General features: G+C 43.2%; 1 protein-coding gene across 1 annotated transcript in view; it reads right to left on the bottom strand.

Moving 5' to 3' along the window:
• csmd2 (CUB and Sushi multiple domains 2) overlaps positions 1 to 26,660 on the bottom strand; it is a 242,841-nt gene that overhangs the window by 122,635 nt on the left and 93,546 nt on the right. The window contains exons 6-7 of the mRNA XM_034599719.1: positions 4,006 to 4,118; positions 2,080 to 2,157 (exon numbers count right to left, since the gene is read on the bottom strand). Coding sequence (XP_034455610.1) covers positions 2,080 to 2,157; positions 4,006 to 4,118 — 191 coding nt within the window. The remainder of the gene's footprint in view (positions 1 to 2,079; positions 2,158 to 4,005; positions 4,119 to 26,660) is intronic.

Below are 26,660 nucleotides of genomic sequence, written 5' to 3' on the forward strand. Positions count from 1 at the left end.
AATGTGAACATTGTAAGATAATCAGTCAATCAATACTTAATCATAGCAGCAGGTTAAAGCAGTGACATGGTGATAATGCAGCTGCAAGGAGGCTGGTTGGCAGTCAGTAGATTATTTTAAAGTACTACCATTTATTAATTCCTTTTTTAAATGTAATATACGGTACATGTTGCTTTAGATATTAAGAAAATACAAATAACCCCATTTTGATAGGATTTCAAGGTTTGACTGCATTTTACAGTTTGTATGAAAAGTTATCTAAGTAATGAACTTCATCATTTTGAACTCAAAACCTTTTTGCCTGTCTTTCCATTAGGGGTCATGGGCAGTCACATAATATGGAAATGTTATACATAGGGGATCGTGAAGTGGAGGAAGGTTTAAAGAAAATAAAAAAAAGTATTAAAGGGACGCAAATGAAAGGAAAGAAGAAAGAGTGATTTTTCTCTGAGAAACACGAGGATTAAAAGCAGAAGATGAAGTGGGAGGAGGAGGTGGATAAAATGATTTAAAAAATGGCCTTGAGGCAGGATTACCATTAATGCACCCCTCTTTTTGTCTAACAGGTTGTTCTTAAACCCTCTAACATCCATCTCTGCACGCCGCTCTCGTCAGGTGACTCGCCGCCGTCAAGCTATTAATGTCCCAGATGCTCAAATAACGCCGGGATCGGATAACAGCGAGCAGCGGAGTCAGACAGGCGGAGGGAGAGGGAGAGAGAGAGAGAGAGAGAGAGAGAGAGAGAGAGAGAGAGAGAGAACAAGGGCAAGGAAGACTGCCACGGTGAAGAGAGCCACCAATGCAATTACTGCTGTCCATTTACCATTAGAACAGCATCTGCAACAGACAGTGCGTCCTTTGTGTTTGTACCTTTTACAGTCAGTATTTACCCTTTTCTCTGGCCAAGGAGTGAAGGAGGATAAAAAGAAAAAAAAAAAAAAAACTTTTAAATAACAAGGAAGTTGGGGAGAGTGAGAAGATGAAAAGGACTCTGGCATCTCCTCTCATAGGAGGACGCAGACATTGTGGAGTCGACAGGCATATTCAACGTGTATTGAATTACTTGTACAAGTATTTTTTCCCCACTGTTAAGTCAGTTACTCGTGGCCACAAGAGTCGCGTCTGTTCTTTACTGACAGCACTGAAGCTGAACTGAAGAAACCTCTTGGATTAACTTCTACTATCGAACTCCATTGTTATGCAGTGCTCACTCTCCTTAAGAGAAAGATCTAATTATAATAGTATTGTCCTAATTCACCCCTTAACCCTACCACTTGGTCCTACTCCTTCGTTTTGCGTGTTGCTGTGAAAGGGTAGTGTTGACCCATTTCTCTACGTGATGTAGGGGTAGTGGCCATCTAGCCCTTCAAACACACCCCTTCAACCGTAGTGTATTCAGGACCCAAAAAAAACGAAGGGGTAGACAGAAACTCCCGAATGCTTTACAAACGGACGGAGCGAAACACCACGGTGACCGCTGCTGGTGAAATGCTCATACACGTAAGTGTGAAATCTTGCAAAAATAACGGAATATCTTAGTTGAATCCAGGAGCTAATAAAAATGTAATTTCAGGAAAAGCGCTATTCAACGTTCTGAGGGCACATGACTAGCGAAGGGCACTTCAGATCGAGGGGTAGGGCCGAGAGGGAGGAATTGGGACGGGGGACTAAGTGTAGATGGTTAAGTCAATCGCTCCCGGTAACACACACACACATCCTTATCTTTACCTGATCTCAGGCACATGTAGTCACCAACATATCTAATGCACACCGTCACGCTCCATCCATGTGCACTGGACATGTAACTTTTCCCTCAAATGTCACAGGGGGGGACTTCATAGTTAACAACTTCACTATTATTGTTTAGAGTTTTTAGTGGCACAAGTCAATCTGCAGAAGCTCCTGATGGAGCTGCCGAATTAGATGTGCTTTAGTCCACACTTGCAAGAAGTTTTTTCTTTTGAGTTATTCTCTTGTTCTCTCCCGTGATAACTCAGTGGCCTCTGTATTGGAAAAGTGGAACAATTATTTTCAGGCCTTTTTCTTTGCAAAACACGGCAATTAAAGTGTCTGACTTACACACTGATATCTTGTGGTGGTTGTCTTTGCTGGGCAGCATCTTTACACCTCGCGACTTCAGCTCAGTCATCTTCTTCACTGCGGAGGGAAAACAGCACAGACACACATGAGCGACAGAGAGCGCAATTCATGACGCCCACGCATTCCTGCCGTGGTAAATACCTGCAGCAGATGAAATATACAATATATTGCTCTGTACCTCCCTGCCCACACCTGCTTCACGGCAACTTATTATCGCACTAAAACACAATATTTGAATGCAACGTCCATCTGTAAAGGTCATATTTGTATGGCGATATGCACGATTCCCATAGAATATCATGTAATGAGGGGTAAAGGGAATAACATTACTATTTGATATTAGGATTTTTTTTAAGGCAGGGTCTGCAAGGAACGATGTGAGCTTTAAATTAGTTTCCTGATAATTGCAGGAAAAAATAAAAAATACTAAGTCATCATTGCAAAGTAAGCGGCTCCTCTAAATGCATATTTATTCATCACTTTTAGCAGCACCGTCAGCTGGTTTTGTGCACACTCACCCTACTTAATTACTCCGACGCTTCCTGACAATGGAACTTTTACTTGTTTTGCACAAATGTGTCTGATCCTTTGCTCAGTTTCAGCAGCATTTTAATTCAAAGCTAAACTGAGACATGTGTCGGGGGGGGGGGGGTGCTTATTGTGGGTCTGAAAGAAAGATCACAATGAAGGATCTTTCTCAGATCTGGTAGAGTGATTGCAAAAAGGAAGACAAAAAAGATATAATCGTGTTTGTATTGAGCAAACCAAGCTAATAGGTGCAGTGTTTGATTGGGGCTGTTTTCTCTGCGCCATGTATAACGGACACAGAAGCAAGACACAAAGCCAATGGAGATATTCAATCATGCGGCTGCTGTGGAATCACGGGCGGTGTCATGATGAGAATGGCTGGTGGGGGGATGGTACTAGAGATGGAGTCAGTGTTTAATCTAATTAAAGTATTAGTCTCCCATTTCTCTCTGATCTTCTAAACATATTTATCTAACACTGAACCTGTAATCCCATGGGCTCACCGCGTTTTCTTTTCCATGTTGATCATGCCTCCCCGCCCGCCCCCATCTCTCGCTCTCTATATTTTTTTGCCTCTGAGATTTCCAGCAGCTGGCTGGAGGTGAGATCCTTGGAGATCACCTTTATTCTGTGGACGAACTAATCCTTTTTCCCAGCTCATCCATTCTAAAGGTTGAATGGACATCGCCCGTGATTCCCGAACCCTCAGAGAGCAATGGGATGGGGTAATGGATGTGCTGGAGAGAGAGAGAGAGAGAGGCTTCTGTGCATGTGTGTGTAAACGCACATCTTAGAAACCGGTAAACAGTTTCTATGCTGTAGCTGATCTCTGTGTTTGTACGGTTGTGTGTGCATAAGAGGGGAAAAAAAGGAGTCTGTCAATCTTGAAATCACAACTTCTGCCAACATACTTCAATAATTCCACTCGCTGCCAGTGCAGTTTCACAACCGGCAAAATCTTAGGACAAGAAAGAACCTGATTATCCGCAGAAATGTTTATTTGCACCAGAAACTAGATGAAAATGTCAGTCAACCATCAGATATTTTCTCTCTACTGGATTTAACACATATTGGTGCTTTCTCTGTTCAGTTGTGTCTTGACAGTGAAGATAAAAAGCAAAGGGGTCACTAACACTTCCCTGCCCTAGGAGCAAGATCGTGGTCCACAAATTCTAAGGCCATCTGCCTCTAAGATCATGAGAAACATTTTGTACAAAGTTCACATTCTGGCCCGAGGGCAGCATGAGAGGAAAAGTTCAAGTCCAAAATGGCAAGACTGTTTCCTCTGGAAAATACAAATGTGCCTAATTTCAGGGCCGGGGGCTTGGTTTTGTTATTTCTTGCATGTGGGTGGAAATCAGATTAGCCTGGTTATACCTTGGTACTGGGCGCTGAACCCTCTCAGCTTGTGGTTGCCGTCGGAGGTGAAGTGCAGCCGGAGCCAGTTCTTGCTGCTGATGATGGGTGAGGGAAGGTTGGGGCCGGTGAACCTGCGGAAACAGAGACAGAAGAGAGAAGTGTCCTTTGTTATTAGCATATCCGCAAATGAGTGCTTTGAGGTGTAATAATGCGAAGGTAGCAGATTGCAAACGGCTGTAAGAATTAGCATACGCTGTAATCATAATATAAGCACTGATCAGCTCCCTTGTACGTGACGGCTCTTTCAGGCATTTCCAAAGTCACCTCAGATATTTATTTAGTTTCGGTTGTCAAGGCAGCGATTCCAGTAAAAAAGCAATAAAACACTAAATGTAACTGTGTCGTGTTTAATATATACCAGTGTAAAAAATACTGTAATTGATACACACATCATTTTCTTCTTGCTGCTATTTTGCTCAGTAATTATCTGCAAATAAACATGGAGACACAAATTTCTCTGTCATTAGCTATTCGCTGTTATCATCTGCCACTAGAAGGAAGCGGCTCTGCACCTGTGTCTGCGCCACATTATGCAATCCGTCAGATTTCCCATAAAGTCAAGTCCAATGGAAAGACAATACATTATGGAGGCTGGCGGAACCTCCCAGTCTTCCTGGTGATTGCCTTGTTTGTTCATGATAATTACACTAACATTTCAAAAGGAATGAGGACATCACATAGGAGGTGTTAAGATGCTGCACCTTTAAGATCTACTAAATCAAGAGGAAATGTCATTTTAATGTCTCTTCACCAAACGACCTAACAACTAAAAAAAAAAAAAAAACAGCGACTGGGAAAGAACAGTGGTGGCATTTGCAGAAAAAGGGCATTTAAAAGCAATGTTGAATTTGACTCTTGTGTTATACTTTTCAAATTGTTAAAGCCAACATCATTCGTATCTTGAGACACACTAACACAAGCTCCAACACACACACACTCCAGTATGTGCACCTATACCCTCTTGCCACATTCGAACGAGTGCGAGCGGTAATTCCACTTCCCCAACAGCAAATTAAATTTCCCCAACTGTGTCCACCTCATCTCCCAAACCTACCTATCTGCCTCACTTTATAGAGAGGATATATACTAAAGGCACACCTCCACCCAGCTCTTATTCATACTGCAGGAAAAAACACAAACTGTAATAGAAGCAAAGAAAGAGAAAAAGAGTCCATACCTCCCCCAAGGCCCAACAGTCCCCTTAAATTCAATTGAGCTGCTCTAAACTGCACACACTTATATATGTCAGCCCCCTTAAAATGCACGATTCTTCGTCAACATCTGCGACTTATTCCATGGGAAGTCAACGGAAATGTTAGAGAAAGTGCAAATAAAAAACATTCTGGATTCGCCCCAGGATTTAATGGGTGGGGTTTAATTGAATCTCCCCTGATCCAGGCCACATCCTTCCACCAAGTTTTGTGGAAATCAGTCGTGTGGTTTTTGCGTAATCTCGCTTACAAACAAACAAAACAACCGACAAATGGACGGACAGGGGTGAAAACATAACCTACTTGGCGGAGGTAATAAAGGAAGCTGCACTGTGTCGTAGCAAAACGTATTATTAGAGCTGAACATGGACGCAGGGAAAAATCAGTGAGTGGAGAACAGTTTTTCGACGGCGTATCGGACAAACTCCAAGTGAGACGAGAGACAATGAGGAAATGATCAAGAAATATGGCTTTCAAAATGTCAGTGATTTAGCCTCGCTGCAAGCAGAGGCAAAAAAGAAAATGTTGACGAGTGTAGAAAAGTGATTATGTCGCTGATGAAACCCCGAGCATTTCCCTCGGCTCCCGTGGCTGCTTCCATCCGCTCGCTTGTAAGTCAGCGAAGCCAATGACCTCAATCCTTGGCTAAGACATGATTTCCATTGAGGCGAGCTCCACTAATCAAACAGTAATGTTCACATCTCAAAAAGGGTAGAGGTCAGGGTCTTGTGCACGGACGGGGGTCGACCCTATTTCCTAACTAGATGAACGAGCTCCGTTTAATACAATGTTTGGAAATATGTGTGTGTGTAAAAAACAGATTAAGGAAGGGTGCGACACACACACACTCAATGACAGCAACAGTATCAAATCCAACAGCTCCTTTGGCGTATTTTGAGGACACCTTCCAAATGACTGCTACACTATCCATTGGTTATAATCCAATCATATACACCGTGTCTTCACTGGCATTGTATTGCTGCTCTTTCTTCATACTTGGTCATAATTAAAGGTATTTATCTGATCAGATTATTATTTCCCTCTTCCTTTCATATTGGCCCAGAGGCTGCATGGGATAATGTAAATTAAGCGGAAATGTTAAGTCATTTTTTATGACACCGGACTTGATTTACAACGGCGAGTACAAGAGTGATAAAGTGAGTCAGCATGTCTCTGGGGATGTTTTATCACTTAACAGCAGGGAGGGGGCTCGTGTAGGGTCCGGCGCATGTCACCTCCGGCTCTGAGTACTTAGCCGGGACCTGCGACAGCTGAATAGCCTTGCTAGCAAATCTCCTGCCAATGAATTGCCGTAGGCTACATGACCCCGCCAACCAGCATAGATACACACAAAGGCCCCCAAACACCAGATCCAAGTTTGTTTGTTGGTTTATCGGCGGGTGGCAACCAACGTCAAGGTGCATTAATCTACTGGATCTACCACTTCTTCTTCTGTACACGTACTCCCCCTTTTTAACATAGGGAGAAATGTAAATGTCCCTTTGAGATCATAGAGCAATTTAAGCTGGAATCAACTCTCATTAGCACGCAACAAAAAAAAACTGACGACGGATTTAAGATTCTAACAACTGTGGCAGTGACCGAGGATCAAGAACTGATGGATATGCCATTAGGGATTAGACGATTAATAAATATGGGATGAGGGATGAAAAGACCACCATAAATAACATTTTGACCCAATGTCACATCTGCCGTTTCCCATTTCAAAGTCCAATCCCAATTTTTTTTTTTCTTGTTTGAGACATTGAAGTTCCAGGGTGAAAGTGACCACGGGGAGCGACAGAAAAACTCCTGAGCAGGCTGATGGAGGTCTCCTGAAGGGTGGGACTACTATAGGTCCTTTTCACCTCGCCATCCCTCTCTCTCGCTCTCTCTTTCTTTTTCTCGCTGACCATATTAGATTTTATGTGGAATTGTCTTGAGAGTGCAGCGCTAAATCAGTTTCCATTTCCCGGCCCCCAAAGCTCCTCGGACTGAGACTTTTGATGATTGTCCAAGAAAAGAATGTCGGGCAGGGCAAGGTGACGGAGGCGGCCGGTGCCGCTCTTGACTGAGGGGGCCGAGCTGTAAACCACACATGGTGGTTTTCTGAAAACCAGCTTGGTTTCAATGCAGCTCTTTCATCTGAATCATCAATATTGTGTGTCATCAATATTAATAAAAAAGTCTGAAATGGTTACACGACATCTGATTAGCGGGTATCTGAAATCAGATTTGCAAACCCCCCGTCGCTTAGACTTGTTCTTTCACTGTTATATTAAGATCGAGGGTCTTGGGAAGACGCAGGACCAGTCACAATCCATTTTACGCAAGCCTAGCACAGAGACACTCTCCATACTGATGTGATGTGACTCATTAAATTGTTAATGCCTTTCGGGATTTTGAACAAAGGTCGTCGTCATCAGGCAATTCAGCAACCTTTCCTCGGTGAACAGGGCTTTTTTTCCTGCTTTATATTCATCGTTTCATGTCATCTGCTTTCTGTTCGAGGGGCAAGGTGTCAAATGACTCCATGCACAATCAGTACTGGGTGGAGTTTGCGTGTCAAAGGTGGCCGACTCTGCATTTGGATAAAGCAGCATTAAATCGGATATTAATTGCGATAGAGCATCTGATGACCGAACGTGGGTTCATGTGTGGGTGTTTGCATGGGTGTGCTGGAACGTCTGTGTCAGTTGGAGCAACGCAGGCCCATCAATCGGAGGTCTGCTCAGTATGCAGGTCCTGGTGATTACAGAAGACTGTGGGTCACGGTGACTTTACAGCCAAAAGTCGGAGCATTCTAATGAGGCTTCGTGAAATATAGCACATGCCAGCCCATCCAGACGTATATACAGACAACACAGCTAGTGTATTTTCACTATACAAACACGTACTGTATGCAGATATCAATAAATCCTCTCTCCCCACACCCTCCCTGTCTTTTCACAAACACACATGCACGTGGCACATCTTTCCGAGGTAAAACTAATCAGTGTGGAAGACCCTTAAGTCGAGACCGGCATTATTAATGTGCTGGCAGTGGAGCTGTAACTGTGACCTTCAAATGTAACTGAGATCAGACGAACACTGGGGGTTTAAATGAACCACCACTTGCTCCAAACAACACACATAGAACCCATTCATTTCTTCAAACAACAACCACCCGGGCAGTAAAAACCATCAACTTTACACTATAAGTCAAGGCCAGAGTATTAAGAGAGGCCTTCGGGGCAGTTATGCCTCCTGGGTCTGTGCTGCACCAGGAGGCGAAGCTCTTGAGTGCAGAAAAAAAAAGAAAAAGAGGCACTGCAGAGGAGGCTGAAACCACCGCTGGCCAAGTCAGTATAACTGCAGACCCATCAGAGCCAGCATGCCTACTCTTCCTTTAAACTCCCTGGTCCAACAGAGCTAAAATGTCTGTTCTTCTTCCTCTTTCAGCCCTCATGCATTATTCATTCACAGACCTCTGGCCCCATCAGAAAGCCTTGTTAAATCTTCTGAGGGATTCCTTTCTTCCTCTTCCCACAACTCATTTCTGCCCTCACAGAACATATAATATGGACACTGATTGAAAGAAATTTCCTTTTGGGAAGAACAACGCGGCAGCCTTCATCTTGGCTCCCCCCCCCCCCCGTATTCTTTTTTTTTTTTTTCTTAGCCTGGCTAAAAGCTTCCTGCAAATACTTAATTGGGTTTCAGTCATTTTAAAAACAATGGATACACACCTCAAGCGTGGGGATAACTCTGTGGGGACAATGTGCCACACAACATCTTGTCATTGATAACCAGCTGTCAAAGACAACTATCTCTTTTTTAAAGACAGGGGAAATACGAGGGCAATGGGGTCTTTGTTTGATGATGTGCTCTTCCAGTTTTAATACCTATGCAAATGAACACTAACCTTATTGGCTACTCTGCCATGTGGTTTCATTAGCACCAAAGAGAAATGCAGAGTAGCCACACAAGAGCAAATCTCAAGCTGTATGAGGTCGAACTGATTATTTTTTTTTTGTCTTTTCTTACAAGTACACGAGACACACATCAAACAATGTGTCACATCCGGAGAGAACGTCAGCATAGTTTTGGGCCACAGCAGTGATCTGTCACGCTGACGGTGAGAGAAGTGTCCTGTGAGGAACAGGTTCAAGTCAAGGCGGCAACAGTTCTGCGTGGGGGCTGATGAATAAAAGAATGATTTTTTTAGTTTGACCTGGATTGCAGTAATTACGGTCTACAGTGTGCATATGAAACTCAGAATATATCAAAGGCTGGCGATAAATTGTTTTCTTTCTACAACTTACGCACCCATTTATCAAACCCAATTTTTCTTTTATAGGTCCTAGCTTTTGATTCACTTAGATTTTTTGTGCAGTCACAATCTGCGGCCCTGTTCAGACCTGGTAACATCTGTCCTGAGAGATCCAATCACATCTGGACAGTGTTAAGTTGATCTGTTCACACTGTATGTGACCAGTTGGGATCAGATCTCACTTTGCAGTTGTATATGCAAATAAACACGTGTGTGTGTGTATGTGTGTATCTGTGTGTTGGTATGAGCGAGAGAGAGATAGACAGAGAAAGAGAGTGAGCGGTGTCAGGAGGGACTGAATCGGACATCTAGGAAAAAAGAGTTTACCAATTTTAGAAATGTATAAATCATCATGTGGTGATCAGTGTTAATATTGTGGCGGTGGCTTCTAACAAATTGATGTATGGACCCTGAGAACCGTAAAAGTAGGTTTACACGATTGCATTCACACAGCAAAAAGAATGTGGCCACATGTGTCCCAGACAATAATGCCATTTGAGTGATTGGATTTCAGGACTTGATTTCACTCTTACCATTTCCTTGGATAACATTTCATGGCAATCCATTAAAATGTTAAATTCTGGAAAAAAAAACAAGTGACCCACCCCAGAGAAGAGAGCGACCCCATTACTTCATCCGTCACAGTCCAATTTGAGAGAATCTGTCTGGAGAGTTAATCAGTTTCACGCACTATGACCCCGCCAATGCAATACATCATATATTGCAGAGAGATATTTTGGTAGCAGCCTAAAAAAGAAGGCGTGAGGGCGAGCAGACAAAATGGGGCCGAAACATAAAGTCAAGTGGCTGAAATGATGGAAGAATTTAGTGCCGCTTGTTCCACAGTTGATTGCAGCATCAACGTGATTTATTGCTCTTGCTCAAAAAGTCAAGGTAGATGCAAGCAAAGTCACAGGGAGCAGAGGAGAAGTGCTGCTGAATGGACTGTGGGACAATAGCGATGAGAAAAACCAAAGGGGAATTATTCAATGAAATTCAACCAAAATGACCCTGCACCGGCACAGATTACTTGTTTGATTAAAATGAAGCCAGCGGCAAACGCAGGAGTAGACAAGCTAGTGGCTGTTCTCTCCATTTCTCTCCTTCTGTTTAATCCCTTCTCAAACACAGCCGACATTACGCCGTCACCTTCACCGCTGAAGACACAAACACACACAACAGGTGTACACACACAGCGCATCACACTACTCAAAACAATATGTGCGCACACTTCTCGATGGCTGTAATTGTCCGCGCAAGGTATTGGATATGTGGTTAACAAGAGAAAAACAAATGAGTTTCCAAGGTCACTCTGGGTGGCTGTGATAATTGAGCCCTCCCTGTGGATCTATCAAACACAACAATAAACAGAGGCCAATAATATCCCCGGGCCCATTACAGGGACATCATCCCTCTCTTCTACGGGAGGCTTGAGGAGATATAGAGCGAGACCAAACAAAAATGAGGTATAAGAGAGACAGTCACAGAGTCGTCTCAGTGTGACAGAGAGAAGTCAATACGAGAACAGAAAAGTTGTGGTTAAAAAAAAAAGAAGAAACCATGGTGAGTGTTACTTTTAAACAGGTCCAATGTTCAACTTTCCCCCTCTATCTAACACTCCATAATCAATGTGTTACCGGCCTCGGTAATACCAATCAGCCACCGCGTTATAAACCAGTCACAGGATTTAATGTAGTGTCAAAATCATTAAAACCGCTCACAGGTTTTAATGTTGTGTGTTACAGAGTCAGAGTGGCAGTCAGGGGGGGGGGGGGGGGGGGGGTGGGGGGGTTCTCCATTTGGCTGCATATTCCTTTTCAATACTGGAAATAATACAATAAAATGACACAGAGACAATGCCAGCTTCAATAGAACCGGCTCTTATCATGCAACACAGTGCAGCGTCAAGCGGTGCCATGTTTAGCTGTCTAAGATATTTGTCTTATATGATACAACCACGAGAGTTTACCAGAGAGAGCTGTCCCTTAAAGTTCACAAAAAAGCTTGAGATCTGTTACCAAACATATAAAATGTTTAAAAATGACATGATATGAAAGATGAGAGGGGCGTCCCACACATCAGTAGTAGGCTTTTATTGTATTTTTCATATACATTTTTTAAAAAACAAATAGATTGAAATTCTAAATATGGAGCTACACCTTGCAGCCTTTTAGCTTAGCTTAGCATGAAGATGGATCAATAACTTGCCTGGCTCTGTCCGAAGGTTAACAAAATGACCAGCACCTCTCCAGCTCATCAGTTAACAAATTACATCTCATCAAGTGTGAAAATGACAAATCGTGCTCCCAGTGGCACGTCGAATTATCTTTCTCTTTAAGTATTAGAACTAAAGTTTATATATCAGATCGCCTGTCAGTGTAAGACGGACATTCATGCGACGCTGGACAATCACTCTCTCTCTCCTTCGCTCCGCATCACACTCGTTGTCTCTCTCGCTCTTTGTCTTCCCTTGTGCTTTGTGTGTATGAGCTGTTTTTTTCAGAGCGAGTCTGGGATGATGCAGGATGCGAGGAGACAGGTATGACCGCACTAATGATATTGAACCCAGCAACGGTATAAAATCCCCCGAACAGAGCCGACACACTGTATTCCCCCGGATACCAGAGCATCCTGAAAGAAATACATTGTTATGGTCTGCTCATCGCTCTCTGACTCCACGGCCGAGACCCCCATCCGCGCTTTCATCACCACTGTCCAGAGAACCTCCATGTGGCTCCAGCATGTGCAGAATTCAGCTGCTAAGGTTCTCACCCAAACAAAAGCCAGACAGCAACGCAACAACTAATCCAAAACCTGCTTGACCTTCTCCATCCCTGCACTCCATCTCTAGACCTACAGTCCTCAAGGTCCTGGACCACAGGTCTGCTCGCCATCCCCCTTGCACCAGCCTGATGGTTGCAGGGTGGTCGGCGTAGCAGCCCCCACACTCTCTCCTCGAGAATCACGATGCCCCATCTCTGTTCACAAAGACTTTTGACCACTACTTTCATCATCCCCGGCCAGAATCGCTATGATTATCCCCTGTCCTTGGTTTGTTTTCATTTTATTCTCCTAAATCTGTAAAGCAGCCCCGGGTACCTTGAAAGGTATAATATAAATCCAAGTTATTACTTTTAGAACAGGATCTGTTGGGATGTTTCCTGCATCTCTCTTTGTGTGTGTGTGATTGCATGTCCATCCACAGCCCATACAAACAAGCTTCAACTGAAACCATCTTTGATGCAAACACATCCTGGACAGATTGGCAGAACGTATTTGCATAATACATCACTTCAGAAGCAGGACGTCTGATACTTTAATCTGAATTGTCTGATCGATTTACAGAATTCTGTGCTGTGCAGTATAACCTCAATGACACGGTATCAGTTTATGTGTACCGAAGATAAGTGCTGTTGGTTTGAGGAAATCTATGCATCGTTTTTCTTTGTGATAACTTTTGAGGTTCGTGTATGGATATTAAATGCATGCATGATTTAACAGCAGCCCATTAGTAGCAGCAACTTACTGGCAATCATAAAACCAAATGGCATATAAACCTATGTTGCTATACAATCTGCTCTCGTGCACTTTTTTTATAATGAAGGCGCTGAAAAGTGCCGAGTCAGAGTTTCCCCTTTAAAACAATAAGCCCCGAGGCGCCTGCATATTAAAGAATAGTACAGTAAATAAAGGTCGGCATTATGTATAAAGCAAAGCTAATTAACGACAAGTGGGAGAGATATACAAAGAAATGATGACCATTAAAGTCCCTCTTTGCTTATTTTGTAAGGCTGCCGGCTCAGGATTAAAAAGCTTGAGAGTTCACATTCTTCTCATCATTTGATGGTTATCGATTTTATTTTGCCTATTTTTACTCAACACAGTTGCTTGAGCATATGAAAAGTAGATAGGGGTAGGATTAACGATAGACATGCGAGTGCTTGGGGGAAGAAACAGCTTGTATATCTCTTTTGAATTCAATTGCTTCTATCCACACATTTATTCTCATCCCCCTACTTCAACATACAGCTGCTGCTTTACCTGTCGCACGTCCTCCAGTTTTTCCCTTATCACTTACTGGTGCTACTTATCAGGGATTCTTGACTCAATTTCCACTGCGCTGCTTTTCCCTGGCATCTTTTCAGACGAACTCCGACGAGGCTCTTACAGAAATAAATAGGACTAAAACTCTATTTCGTGCCGGCGCCAAGTTGTCGATAGCGCCAACACGGACCCCTTATTCTGTGCCTGCACCTGTTCCAAAATCCAAAGGCCGCCCCCACCTTTTGCACCGGGGTAGGCGGAGCAGAGCAACCGAGGCTTCTGCAGGTCAGGTGGTGCAGGGAACTTTTTTAGAAGAAAAGAAAACACGTTACCGCCTGCTCAGAGCGATCGTAATCACAGAAGCAAGCAGCTATAGAGACATGTATGTGACATTCAACCACAGAAGATAAAAGGTGACCTCACAAAAAAAACGTGTTTAACTGTGCCCGTTTTATTATGAGGTAAGTATTCAATCCAGAGGAAACTTTGAAAGGTTTAAAAAATGCAATTAATTTGTAATCGTATATGTAAAGTAAATAGTTTGCAAATGGTAAATGGTTTGTATTTATATAGCGCTTTTCTAGTCTTGATGACCATTCAAAAGTGCTTCACGGTACAGTTTCCATTCACCCATTCACACACATTCATACAGTTCAGCACTTTCTCTATCGCACATCACTCCCACACTGTCATGGGGCAATTTGGGGTTTTGGGCACACGAGATAGAGGAGTCGGGAATCGAACCACTGACTTAAGTTGGTAGACGACTCACTCCAACTCCTGAGCCACAGCTGCTCACAAAGTGGATGTCCAGCATGTTCTTTTCTTATTTGGAGGTGACGTCCCTGAAACCATCATAGAGGTCGGAGAATAAATGTTCCTTTTATAGTTTACTCCAATTTGTATTCTACATTTTTTTTCTTTATACAGGTCAAACAGTGTGAGCTATAAGAAACATTTCATTGTACTATTACTTTAAGTATTTTGTTTTCATGTGCACCATATGGGCATGCATTGCAGTCTCTCCAGACATATAAATCGAACTTTAAAAGGAACATTATTTGATATGAGAGATATTGTGAGATATTTGAGGTTTATATTTGTGCCTTGCAACTGTGCCCTTCTGAAGTCAGCGTCCTTCTGGTTGTAAAGCCGCATGTTGGGCTGCCTCCGGCGTGTGGCAACGAGCCACTGAGATGAGCTGGTAAAGAATCGTGGATGAACCCGGGTGGAAAATCTGGTGTCACAATAACCCCCCCCCCCTTTCATCTCAGCCAGACCCCTCAGTCCCTTGTGGTATTACTCACTCAAAGCCCGGCTGTATTACAGGGCACATCTTTTTTTCCCTCGTGTTTTCTCTTTAGTGTCCAACTTCAGTTTTTCATGATCTTTGAGATCACTACAGCATCTCACTCGGGTTGCGAGGATTGATGCGAGTTGTGAGAATTCCAGCGCGGACGAAGGTGGGAGGAAGGTGGGAGGAGGAGAGGGAGTACGAACAAGCAGGAGATGAGTAGCTTCCAGGGGACGGAGGGAATGAGTCATCCAGGCACCGAGAGCAGTGAGAAAAAAAACTAAAAAACATATAAAATTCACTCAGACCTCAGCTTTCAGTGGCTCTTCCTCCGTACAGGCTGTCCACCCACCGTGTTCTCTCTCCCCAGGAGCTCCGCGCATTTGTTTTCTTTTAATTAGTGCGAGGGTCGCTGACAAAGCCATTCTTTTGTGCAACCATTCAAAAATGAATCCAAATACATGAACTGGAAAGATTCAGGAAAAAAAAACGATAGGGCTTTTATCCCACTGTTTTGTTAACTGGCCTTTTGTTCGACTGTTACTCTTGTTTTTTTTTGGGGGGGGGGGGGGGATTAGGATTTGTTCTCTGTCTTGTGCCATCACTCACTGTAATCCCTCACTCGGTCTTACTCCGCTGCTTCATCCTACTTTTGGGACAATATGCGAGGCAAATGGATGCCATCGTCAATGCTCTTGTCTTTTTTTTTCTATCTCAAACATGAAAGTCAGAGAGAGGGAAGACGAGCCTGAGAATGAAACAGGCTGTTGTGTCGTATATTTATGGGCTGTAAACGGTTTAGGGAAAGAATCATATTTCCTAATCGATATTTACATGGCCAATAAGAAGACAGGTTGTCGAAGTGAGATTAAATGGCAAATGGACCGCGTTGGGATAGCTTTTAGTGCTTTACTCTGCAAGTTTCATTATGTATATTAATTTATATGTGAATCATTCTCACAATGCTGTTACAGCCATCACAGGCACATTTGGGTTGTGTGTCTTGCCCAGGGACACTTGGGACGGCAATGTGGACTGGAGGAGCCGGGGATTGAACCACTGACTCTCTGCCCATGAACAGATGAGACAGTTGAACTGACTCCCAACCCTGAATCTAGATTGGTGGCACTGCCGAGGAAGTGATGGTGAAATCAAAGTACTCAAACAACTATTGGTGACCAAGGTGTGAGGTTTAATGGCGCCATTGTTTAAGACAAGCACAGAAAACTGATTGAGGTGTAGGGGGATATGCTTGGAAGTGGGACCAATTGTCTTTCATTATATTCAACCTGTCCAATAGAGCCTGAACTGAACTGATCCCAAAGACCCTGTTTGGTCCTGAGCGACCCAATCACAAGTGGGCAGCGCTAAGCTCAGGTGGGAAGTGGGAACGCACACAAATGAGTCCTGAGCTCCGATCACTCAAACCACGTTGGGAGGTGGTCTGGGACTGATGTGGCCACGTACGTGTTGCTGTGTGAAACGCCTTCTCGGTTGACGTCCTGTGACCCGCTGCAGTTTCACAATAAATCACATATCTTTTCACGCTCGTCAGTTATCAAACGTTGATTTGTTTGTGACCAGCACCTAATGATTTAGGTCTTCAGTGTCAGAAATGACAAATGTGTGAGATCCAATCACACAGGAGACAAATTCAGGACGACAGATCACTCAGGACGGATGTTACTTCCAGGACCGAACAGTTCCATAGTGTTTTATAGATACAGCTTTAAAATATATTCATCTCTATCAAGTGTTTGTGCTTTTTTTTTTGTATTTTCCTGTCCAATGTTGAGGGGGGGGGGGAGATTCCAGGTAAGTATTAAAGTCATCAATCAAGTAAAGTGGAAAGGGAGAGCACCGTGAGGAGGGGAGAAGAGCGAGGGTAGAAAAACCTGGAGGTGGAGGAGAAGAGCTATCTTTTCCACATTACCCATGACCGTGACCGATTTGTTGTAAAACTACCATCCAATTAAAAGAGAACTCTCCATCTGCTTCCTCTTGAGTCAGCGCTGACCTTTGACCCTGCCCCACCTCACCTCATGCGTGATATATGCACTGCCTCTGCTCATTGCAGGTGTGTGTTAAGAGGATAGAAAGTACCCAGGAACTACCGGAGTTCACATGAACACCACGCAAGGGAATTTAAGTGATAGAACACATATTGTAGCATTTTCTCGTTTATATAATGAACCTTAACCGCTTTCATGGGAACAAGAAGACACTTTAATTGCACTTCAACTGAGGATGATGGTGCCATTTAAAAGCAGAAACATGTGGAAAATTCAATAAATGCAGTCTTTCACTGTCAGTCAAATTTTTTCTAAAGCTAATTACATACTCAGAGATAAACTCACAGCACTTGACTACATATTAGACACACGGGTTTCTAAGAGGTAAACACAAAGGGTTTGTGAAAGCTACAAGCAAATTATCACGAGGCAACGAATGCATGCGCACACACACAGTGGTGTTAGAGTCCTCTTCACACGCCGAATCCCTGCACCCATCGATCTTTCTTAACGTATGTACAGCGATGGAAAGCAAATCGTATGTGCTGAACAGTGGGTGATTTAAAAAAACAAGCCTTCATGTCTCCTGCCTGTAATCAGTTCAAATGAATGCACATATTGCAAGTGACTGGGTCCCTTTAGCTACTTTCTCTCTGGGCTTGTTTTAGACTTTTAATAAGGCTTATTTTACACTGGCTTGATAGTCTGCTGGTGATGATGAAGATTATTACGGTGACGAAAATAATAATTACAGCCCGTGTATGTGTGATACGTGCACTGTGCCTGTACTTAAATGCTGCGGATTCCCAATCTCAGAGGAAAACAAAATGCTCATTGCTTGTCACTGACTAGGACACACTGTGCTGTGGGAAATATATATAAAATGTGGGTCCATGGAGGACATTGCAGTGGTTGCAGTTTGAAGGGAGACACATTATCCTCATCCTCACTTCCTCACTGTTTGGATTAATGAAGCCTTAATAGCCCGTGTCATTAGGCTGGGTGGCCACTGACTACACTGCAAAACCCTGGAGATTCTTTCATAATAAAACACTGTATAGGCCACTATATACACATAAAGGGGAGTGCGGGTCCAGGCCACTGCCAACACACAAGTGCTCTTCTGTTCGGTCCCAAAGGATCTGTCAATTCAGGGACGTCTGCCAATCTCCGTGGAAACTTTAAAGGCAATGAAATGGAGCTTCGCCCGCTCACCCTTCAATACCATCTTCATCCAAAAAGGCTGCTGATACAATGACACCCAGAAAAGGTGTAAACATGCCTTCATTTCACAACAATTACCCTCTGGTTGTAAGAGTGGATACACATAAATCATTCCCATGACATGTACAGCACCGACACACAATGATCAGCGCATGTGTACACAAACAAACACACATACATACACACACACACACACACACACACACACACACACACACACACACACACACACACACACACACACAGACACACAGTCATTCACAAAAGACACACAAAAAACCTGGGCGAAGGAGACGTACAGTATAAACACACTCAGACAAACACTCAGTGGAGGTTCTAACTATGTTAAATGAGTAGTATTAATCACCCCGCTCTGTCCCCGTGGTGATTATCAACACATTCATCAGCAGCATGTCTGCCAGTCAGGTGTGAGCATGCCAAGCAGAACAAGGGATGGGGGGGTGGGGGGGGGAACTGGGTGAGGTGGGAGGGACAAGACATGAAAAGACTGGAGATGGGGGGATGCAGCTCTCCGGGTGTATGATCTGAATTCCTGTGGGTCAGTCCAACTATGACATGTTTAACACCGGAACTGATACACCAAGCAAACAACTTATTATACAATTACAAATTAGCAAAATGAACCAAATGCTCAAGTGCACTGTGTTAAGAGGCTAATATCATAAGCTGAGTGTGCATGCAGGGGCTGTATCCTTTGGCCCATCCAACGGGTGAACCCTTCCTTGCCCAACCGACCCCAAGATCCATTGCACTTCAGTGAAACTGTTGCAAAGAGGGCATGGTGCTGGCAAGCGACAAGACGTCCAACGCTTCAGTATCTAGCTTTTACTTAACTGCACAGCTACAGATGGACGGCGGCTGCGGCTCATTTCATGACCCATTCAATAAAAGACAGAAATGCCAAATTTAATCGCTGCTGCATGTGAATCCTCACGTTAACTTGAAACATTCAAATGACAGAAAAACACATTATTTATTCAGCCTTTCCTTAGTCATAAACTGTGGACTTAAAACTGTGTCAAAAGTCCAAGCACAACTTGTCATAAGAAAATCCAAACTGCGTCTCTTTCAAACTGTTGGTCTTTTTTGCCAAGTAGGTCTACTTTATTAATATCGTACATTCGGTCCCCTATGGTTGTATTAATACATCCACAGCCTTATTATTGCTATGTGGTTGTAACAATTTGACGCTCAAATATTTCTATCAGTTTGTTCAAATTTAAAACGACACCATGGCAGAATCCTGGCACAGGACCGAAGCACTTTAACCTCGTGGAAATAGCAGGATGTTGAAAAGTGCAACAAGAGCAGCTGTTCAAATGTAGACGAGAGGTGCTCTGAGCAATCTGAGCAACCCACATCAACCTTCCCTGGCCCTCAGAAGCACTTGTGTTTGAACAATGCTCACACATCGCGCTGATGCCTGACCTCTTCTGCACAACATTCAAATATCCAGACTCAAGTGTGTTTCCTCCTCAGGAAGGTGAGGCGGTATTTGGTGTGCACGCAACAAATGGCAAATCGGAACTCACTAACAAAATGGATAAGTGCTGCAGTCGACAGAGCAAAGGCATCAACCTGTGCGTAGACACGCACAAAATCAACAATGTTAGACATCTGCGCACATGCACACAGGTGCAGCTGTGGTGGTTTGGTGACAGCTGTCTGCTCGCTGTGCACGCCGTCACTCGCCTTCCCTTCTCATCACCGTGTCTAGTGTGAGGGTCGTCACACAGCGCTCCCCTGCCAAACAAACAAACGCTATTAGCCCCCCCCCCCCCCCCCGCTCGATATAGCTCAGCTCAAAGCGCACGGTAATTGATATTCATTCCAACTTCAAAATTCTAAATGGTAAAGCATCGGTAATGAGACTGACAGCGGTAACGTCACTTAATTGGGACAGGAGCAGCCTAATGGCATGACAATGGCGGCACCATTGGCACTGTTGTTAATTTCCCTCTCATTAATATCGGAGCCATAAGCGGGAGGCACTTAAGAGAAATGAAATAGGTTGTGGGGGCGGATGCGTGGACGGAGTGGCGCAGAGAGAAACTAAATCAGTCTTCTGCCTTCAATTCAGCAAATAAAAATAATTCACTCATTTTGAATTAGAGACAAAAATATAATACATAACACCATTTAACTCGCAATTGTGTGTCCATCAGCGTTTACTGTGTGACTCATACGGAGAAAGCTTGCTGTATTATGTACACGAGTGTCATTATCGTTTATGTATTTTCACAGTATCGAGTCATTAGTATGTGGTAAATGAACCAGCTGACGTCTACAAAACCTCTATTCGCCTGTCACTTGACACCAGACAGTCGAGGGAAAGCAAAGGCAAAGCGGGGTCAATAACTACTTGTATTATTCTTCCTTCCAGCTCTTCGGAAACCAGCGGGGCAGCTACTTTAAAGCACTGATGAGCATCGTATGCGAAGGCACAGGAAGGGCACGGTGTCTTATGATAGGGCAGGAAGGCCTGACAAATAGTGATCACAATACACAGTAGAAAATCACGGGAGGGGTTGTAAGTACTATCCACCTATGTTATGTATGTTACTGCAGCATTTCCCATTAATAATCCAAGTAGGTTTCCAACTGAAGAAGAAAATCCGAGAAAATCCGATCTGGACATTTTCACAACATGTTCACAAGAACAGGAAAAATCTTGTTGTCTTTTGAAGATGACATCTTTGTTGCTGTTCTCTGCTTGTATGGCCCATCTGTCTCATCCATGAGCTATTTGCATTCTTTTAGCTTTATTCAACTTTGAGTCTGGCACGTGTTGCGTCATCAACAAAGACACTTTCCTGGGTTAGGGGTTTGCGAGAAAGGTTCCGGACATGTCAGGGGCAAAGCTCTAGACTCTGGCAGTCCGCCATATTTTCATTACAACAAAACAATGTGTTCCACTGTTGTTCTCTCTCACAGACAAACACATCGACCATCGGCAACACCGGAAGTTATCCTACCTGCGTTTTTGGCCCATTAAAACATCCAAACTTTATCAACAACCTTGGCAAAGCAGACCAAATTTGCCGTAAATTGCGCATTTTAAGCAGACAGACCTCAGTCTAATAGCAGCCATGTCTATGTCCATGTGCTATGTTGGTGTACACAGTAAATATATATTTGTCATATAAATATCTGACTTCAAATACACAGCAGGCTTGTGCATAAAGTGCCACACACTGCAAAAAAAACAAAACAACCATAGATAGATCCAGTAATTGCTACGGCTTGCACTTGCTGCTCTATATCACGACTGCATTACGGTTAAAAATACCTCTCATACATTCGGTACCTCCGGGCCATCAAGGCATCAAAGAGCGAGTGTGCCTCAGCTCTGCCATGGTGAAAGTGATTACAGCCGCTGCGACAGAGACCTTGTGTTAGCTGTCAATCAGCATCAGTCTTCCCCTGACAGGCAGAGAGCCTGTGGAACCGCAGTCACACGTCATGTTGTACTGTATGTCGCTTTCCTGAGTATGAGGGACAAGGCCCTGCGGTGTAGCCCCGTCTGCTCGCTGCATTCCTGGAGTGAAACGGGTCAAAGTCACCAGACAATAATTATCAACAATTGCATTTTCCAAACCTATCTACATCGGGATGCGTGGCGAATATTGAATTGCAGTGATGTTTTCTCTGATGAATGTGCGTTTCTTTCCCTTTTTCCTGTAGTTAGTACAAGAACTCTGGTATTGAGTAAATGTGTTGCACAAAAAAGGTCACCGACTTTGGCTTTTGCAAAAATCAATGCACTTAAGAAGAAGGTGTACAGATAAATTACGGTTTCAGACTGACAAATACCAGATAGCTTCACACAAAAGACGATAGAAGCATTTTTTAGTTTGAATGGAAAACCAAAAGCGTGGAAAGAGAGAATTCTTCTTTAAAAGCCACGGTGATGACAATTACTTGCCACTTGTTCGACTATTCTTCTACTGTTTAACTCTCAAGTTTCCGTTTTAAAAGATTTTTGTGACACTGTGAGGAAACGCCAAACGAGGAACACAGTCCGTCTGTAAACAAGGTATACAGCCAAAATAAATATGCCACCGCCGGCCCATTTGTTTGAACAGAGGCAATCAAAAGGTATTTCATCACTCTGAGCAAAACACGAGTCGCTGCGGCGTCTAAGAAAGACAAATGTTACATCTCTAAATGATATGACATCCCAGAAGTAATACCCAGAGCACATCATTAACCACCGCTGACAGACACTGTATTTTAACAGCGGGACTTTAGTTTGAGTTCTCAGGTTAGAATTAAAATCAATGATATCCATTTGCCAATGCCAGACGGTTGCAGAGAAATATGATCATTTATCGTGTACGAAATGAGAAGTGCAGTGTATCTCCCGTTGACTGGCGTGGAGAGAGAACGTGGAAACAACACTATATAAGACACATATGTGTATATTGTATGTATAAAAGAAGACACATGCATGTTGTGCTGCCTTCCCTCCACCTTCTCGATTTCTTTGCCTCATAAAAAAAAAAAAACCTCAATCACGACAAACAATCCCACCGGACTCAATTAGCTACAGTTAAAGAAATGGCGTGACTTTAAAGTCATGCCCATGAGCACCCGAACATCTCCCCACTAAGAAATATATCCCATGTGTGGGTGTAGCCGTGTGTAGGTGCACGCATGTGTGTATGTGTATGTGACTTAATCCTCACACTTCCTGTGTCCTGGGATCTGCCACGGAGCTCCCTGAGCAGCAGTGTGTGCTTGATAATTAGCCTCAAATTCAGCACTTCTGTGAACACACGCCTGGGTTGGCAGAGAGGAGTGTTGCCTCAGGGAAGGGTGACTGCTATGAGTGACTATCATCCACTCCCCCGTAACCAGTGGCAACTTACAATAAAGTCTTCTCTTCTTTCCCCCCCCCATCGTTCTTCCAAACAGAGCAGTGGGGATCAAGCACTACGGGGCCCACACCAGCAACAAGTGGCCAGGAGTTTAACCAGCTATTACAATGGTTCACACTTTCCTGTGGAAATGAACCACAAACCCAAGTGTTTTAAATGCCAAGGCAGATGATTAAGTGAGCGAGCGGCCGGCTCCTCTTTATTTCCAAGCCTACTTTGCCAAATGCTGATTTCAGGAACATTGCCCGCAAGAAGTAACATTAAGAAAAGAGAAATAAAAACTTTATTTGAGACAGATAGATGTACTGGAGTCGGGAACCCTCGGGGGTTCTGAAAAGAGATGTGAAATAAATGGTAATGCCTGCTATTATGCCTTTGTTCTTTTTGTTACAAGTTGCCTGTTACTATGCCTGTGTTCTCCATTTTTAAAAGATGCCTTCTAGTGAACAATTTTCTAACTCTGTTTAAAAAAATAAATCAAACTAAGTCACTTAGAGCGAACCATAGTGCCTTATAGCTTAGGTTGCAGTCTGCCACATGCAGGCAGTGGTTGAGTGAGGTTATAAGAGGTCATGAGCCCAGAAATATGATAAAGTAGAGTGCGTGAGAGAGCAGAGACAAACAAACATGATTTATGTGTTTGGAGCTTCAAAATAAATTACTGTTAAACTGTCATTTGGAAATATGATAAATGGTCTGTATATATATTGAGCTTTTCTAGGCTTGATCACCACTCAAAGCTCTTTACGGTACAGTTTGCCGTTCGCACTGTATACACACGCTGTATACACATAGTATAGTGCAGTATACAAACAGTGCATCTATGTGCAGCACTTTCTCTCTCGCACATCAATCACACACTGACCGGTCAGTATTTTGTCCAAGGACAGTATGTGGAATTGGGGAGACAGAGATCGAGCAGCCGACCTTCTGGTTAGCGGACGACCCGCTCTGCCCCCTGAGGCGACACCAAACATGTGATGGAAATGGAGTCGTACTCTGAAATTTGTTAACAGCGTTCGTTTATAATAAAGGGTAAATGTTAGTTTAATATGTATTATCAGCTATTTACTGTATTCTAAACATTTAACAATGTAAATGTTTAGAATAGGGGACACAAACAAATAACTTAACACCTCTGTAGCTAAATGCTGCATCGTGCATAATTTGAATCTCTTGCATGCTGAGTGCAGTGGAAGTTAGTGGAAGTTTGTCCTCTTGATGACAGTATATGATGCAGATAATTACATATAAGCAATATATTGTATATTTCAAGACAGTAAAGTTGACTTCAGTTTAGATATTTTACCATTTTTTACTCTTTAGTTCCTAAATCATCACAAACAGCGTGTCGTTCTTACTAAAATGATCAGATTTCCCCACAGGATCATTAATGTTTCATCATCTTTAATCCAGTTTAACTCTGACACGGAACAGCAATTGCTCGGCTCGGGGGAGTAATGTACTTCTAGTATTTATTTTCCACATTGTATAGCCCACAAGGCCTCGGTAGAATTGTTAAATGTTAATAATTAATGGACTCTGCTTGGTCATCTCCTCGTAGTCAACAATGGTTTGGTTTCACTCCGGCTTTACACGAGAGGGTTTACAAAATAAACTTTCAACATCATTCTCGCAATCGTCCAAATTTTCCTTTCCTCGTTATTAGATGAGGAAGATCGATGTGATCTGGCCGCTGCAGTCAAATAAATCGTGGAATGACGCTGCACAAACACTGTTTGACCTTGGTGTGCTCTGAATACCCCGGACACATAACTGTTTTTTGCTAATGCTCAGCAGACTCTCGGTTTCAGTTGCCCTGCTGTTCTGTGAACCCTCCATCCTCCGCATCTCTTGCTCAGCCTTCGCTCCACCACCCCCCCACCCCTCTCACATCGGGTGCCAGCGTTTGTTGTCCCACGTCTCTGCTCCGCTGCCGTTTCCCTCCTCTTCCCTCGCACCTTTGATGTCGGGGCCACGGCTAAAGCCTGAGCTAATCTGCTGTGGGGCTTCCTGAGCCGCAACCGGGCCAAGGGTTGGAATCAAGAACATGGCACAGGGGCAGGAAGGAGGGAAACATGAGGAATCAATGAAGTGAGAGAGGAACACTGCGAAATGCGTCACCTAGAAGGCCCCCCTTTTATAAATGTGTTGTTTATTAGAAATCAACTCTTGTTTTATTTTTGAAAAAAACATGTTTACAATCTATTTTTCTGTGTTTTCATTTTTTTTCTTCTTCCAGAAATCGATAATTGGAAATGAATTGTCGATGTCCTGAAATTACCTAGAGAAAGATGGATCACTGCAGTGGCAATGCTCTGTTTATTCCACATCAGCGGTAAGACTTCTTCCCCCCCTTCAAGATTAATAATGTTTCAAAATAAACTCTGACATTTATAGATCTGTTAGAATTGCATATTTTTCTATGGAAGACAAAGGGGACAGTTTCCCAGAAAACCTGACAGAGCACAATAGGCAAAGCAGTTTTATTTATTAAGCACCTTTTGTACTCAGAGGTAGATCCAAGGTGCAGTGCAGGGATATTAAAAAACAACATGGAGAGTTTAAGAGATTAAAAGATGTAAAATAAATAAAAAGGATGACATCTGTATAAAAATAAACATAAGTTGTTGAAGTGAACTAATAATGCGTATATAAATGTGTAAAATAAAAATACAAAACAAAATAGAATTATGGTTTAACCTTAGATTTGGTAAAATAGCTTTTGTGTTTTTGTGTATAAAATAGTTTTCAGTCTGTATAACATTACATTACGTTACATATCATTGAGCTGACGCTTTTATGGAAAGCAACTTACAATAAGTGCACATATAAGGAGTGTATAGTGATATAAAGAGTGAATGAAACCGATTTTAGAAGCATTAATGGACAGATAAACACAATGACGAGGCTTACAGCGGGACAATGCAGCATGTGCTCTGTGATGCGAGGCGTTACACGAAGGGTGGAGATGAAAAAAAGATGAGGATGGTGTGAGCTGTGAAGTGCAGGCGAAGAAAAGTATAAGAGGAGGGGAAAGCCATTGTGTCAGTGAGCTGCATGTAAAAAGGAAGGATAGCAAAGAGGCACAAAATGTATTAGCTGTGGTGTAACCTATAGACTATAGCCCCCGCCGCCATCCCCATGGCTTCCACACCGAGAGGAGGGACGGCAGAATAATCCCTCGGCAATACCATTTATCTGCCTCGCCTCGATAGGGCTATTTATAGCACATTAAAGAGGTAAATACAGTATGCCTCCACCTCCAATGCCAAACGTAAAAACAGCCTTCAAAGTAAAAGCTTCTAACAGGATCAAGTATTTTTGAGTAGAGGCAACAAAGGGGAAGAGAGAGAGAGAGAGAGAGAGAGAGAGAGAGAGAGAGAGAGAGAGAGAGAGAGAGAGAACGCAGCAGCTCTCTCAGTCAAAGGTTATCCAGAAACATATTCTTCACATAGAATACTGACTCTGCTTTATCAGGGAAGACGCACTTAAGTTCGGAACTCATTTGAATTTACACTGCAAAGAGAATTCATAACCATACGAAGGGATCAAAACGTTTCTACGTTACAGGAGCTAATTATGGATACAATAGATGGAATCCAAGAGAACCAA

Source organism: Hippoglossus hippoglossus, chromosome 11 (assembly GCF_009819705.1).
Source record: "Hippoglossus hippoglossus isolate fHipHip1 chromosome 11, fHipHip1.pri, whole genome shotgun sequence".
Classification (NCBI taxonomy): domain Eukaryota; kingdom Metazoa; phylum Chordata; class Actinopteri; order Pleuronectiformes; family Pleuronectidae; genus Hippoglossus; species Hippoglossus hippoglossus.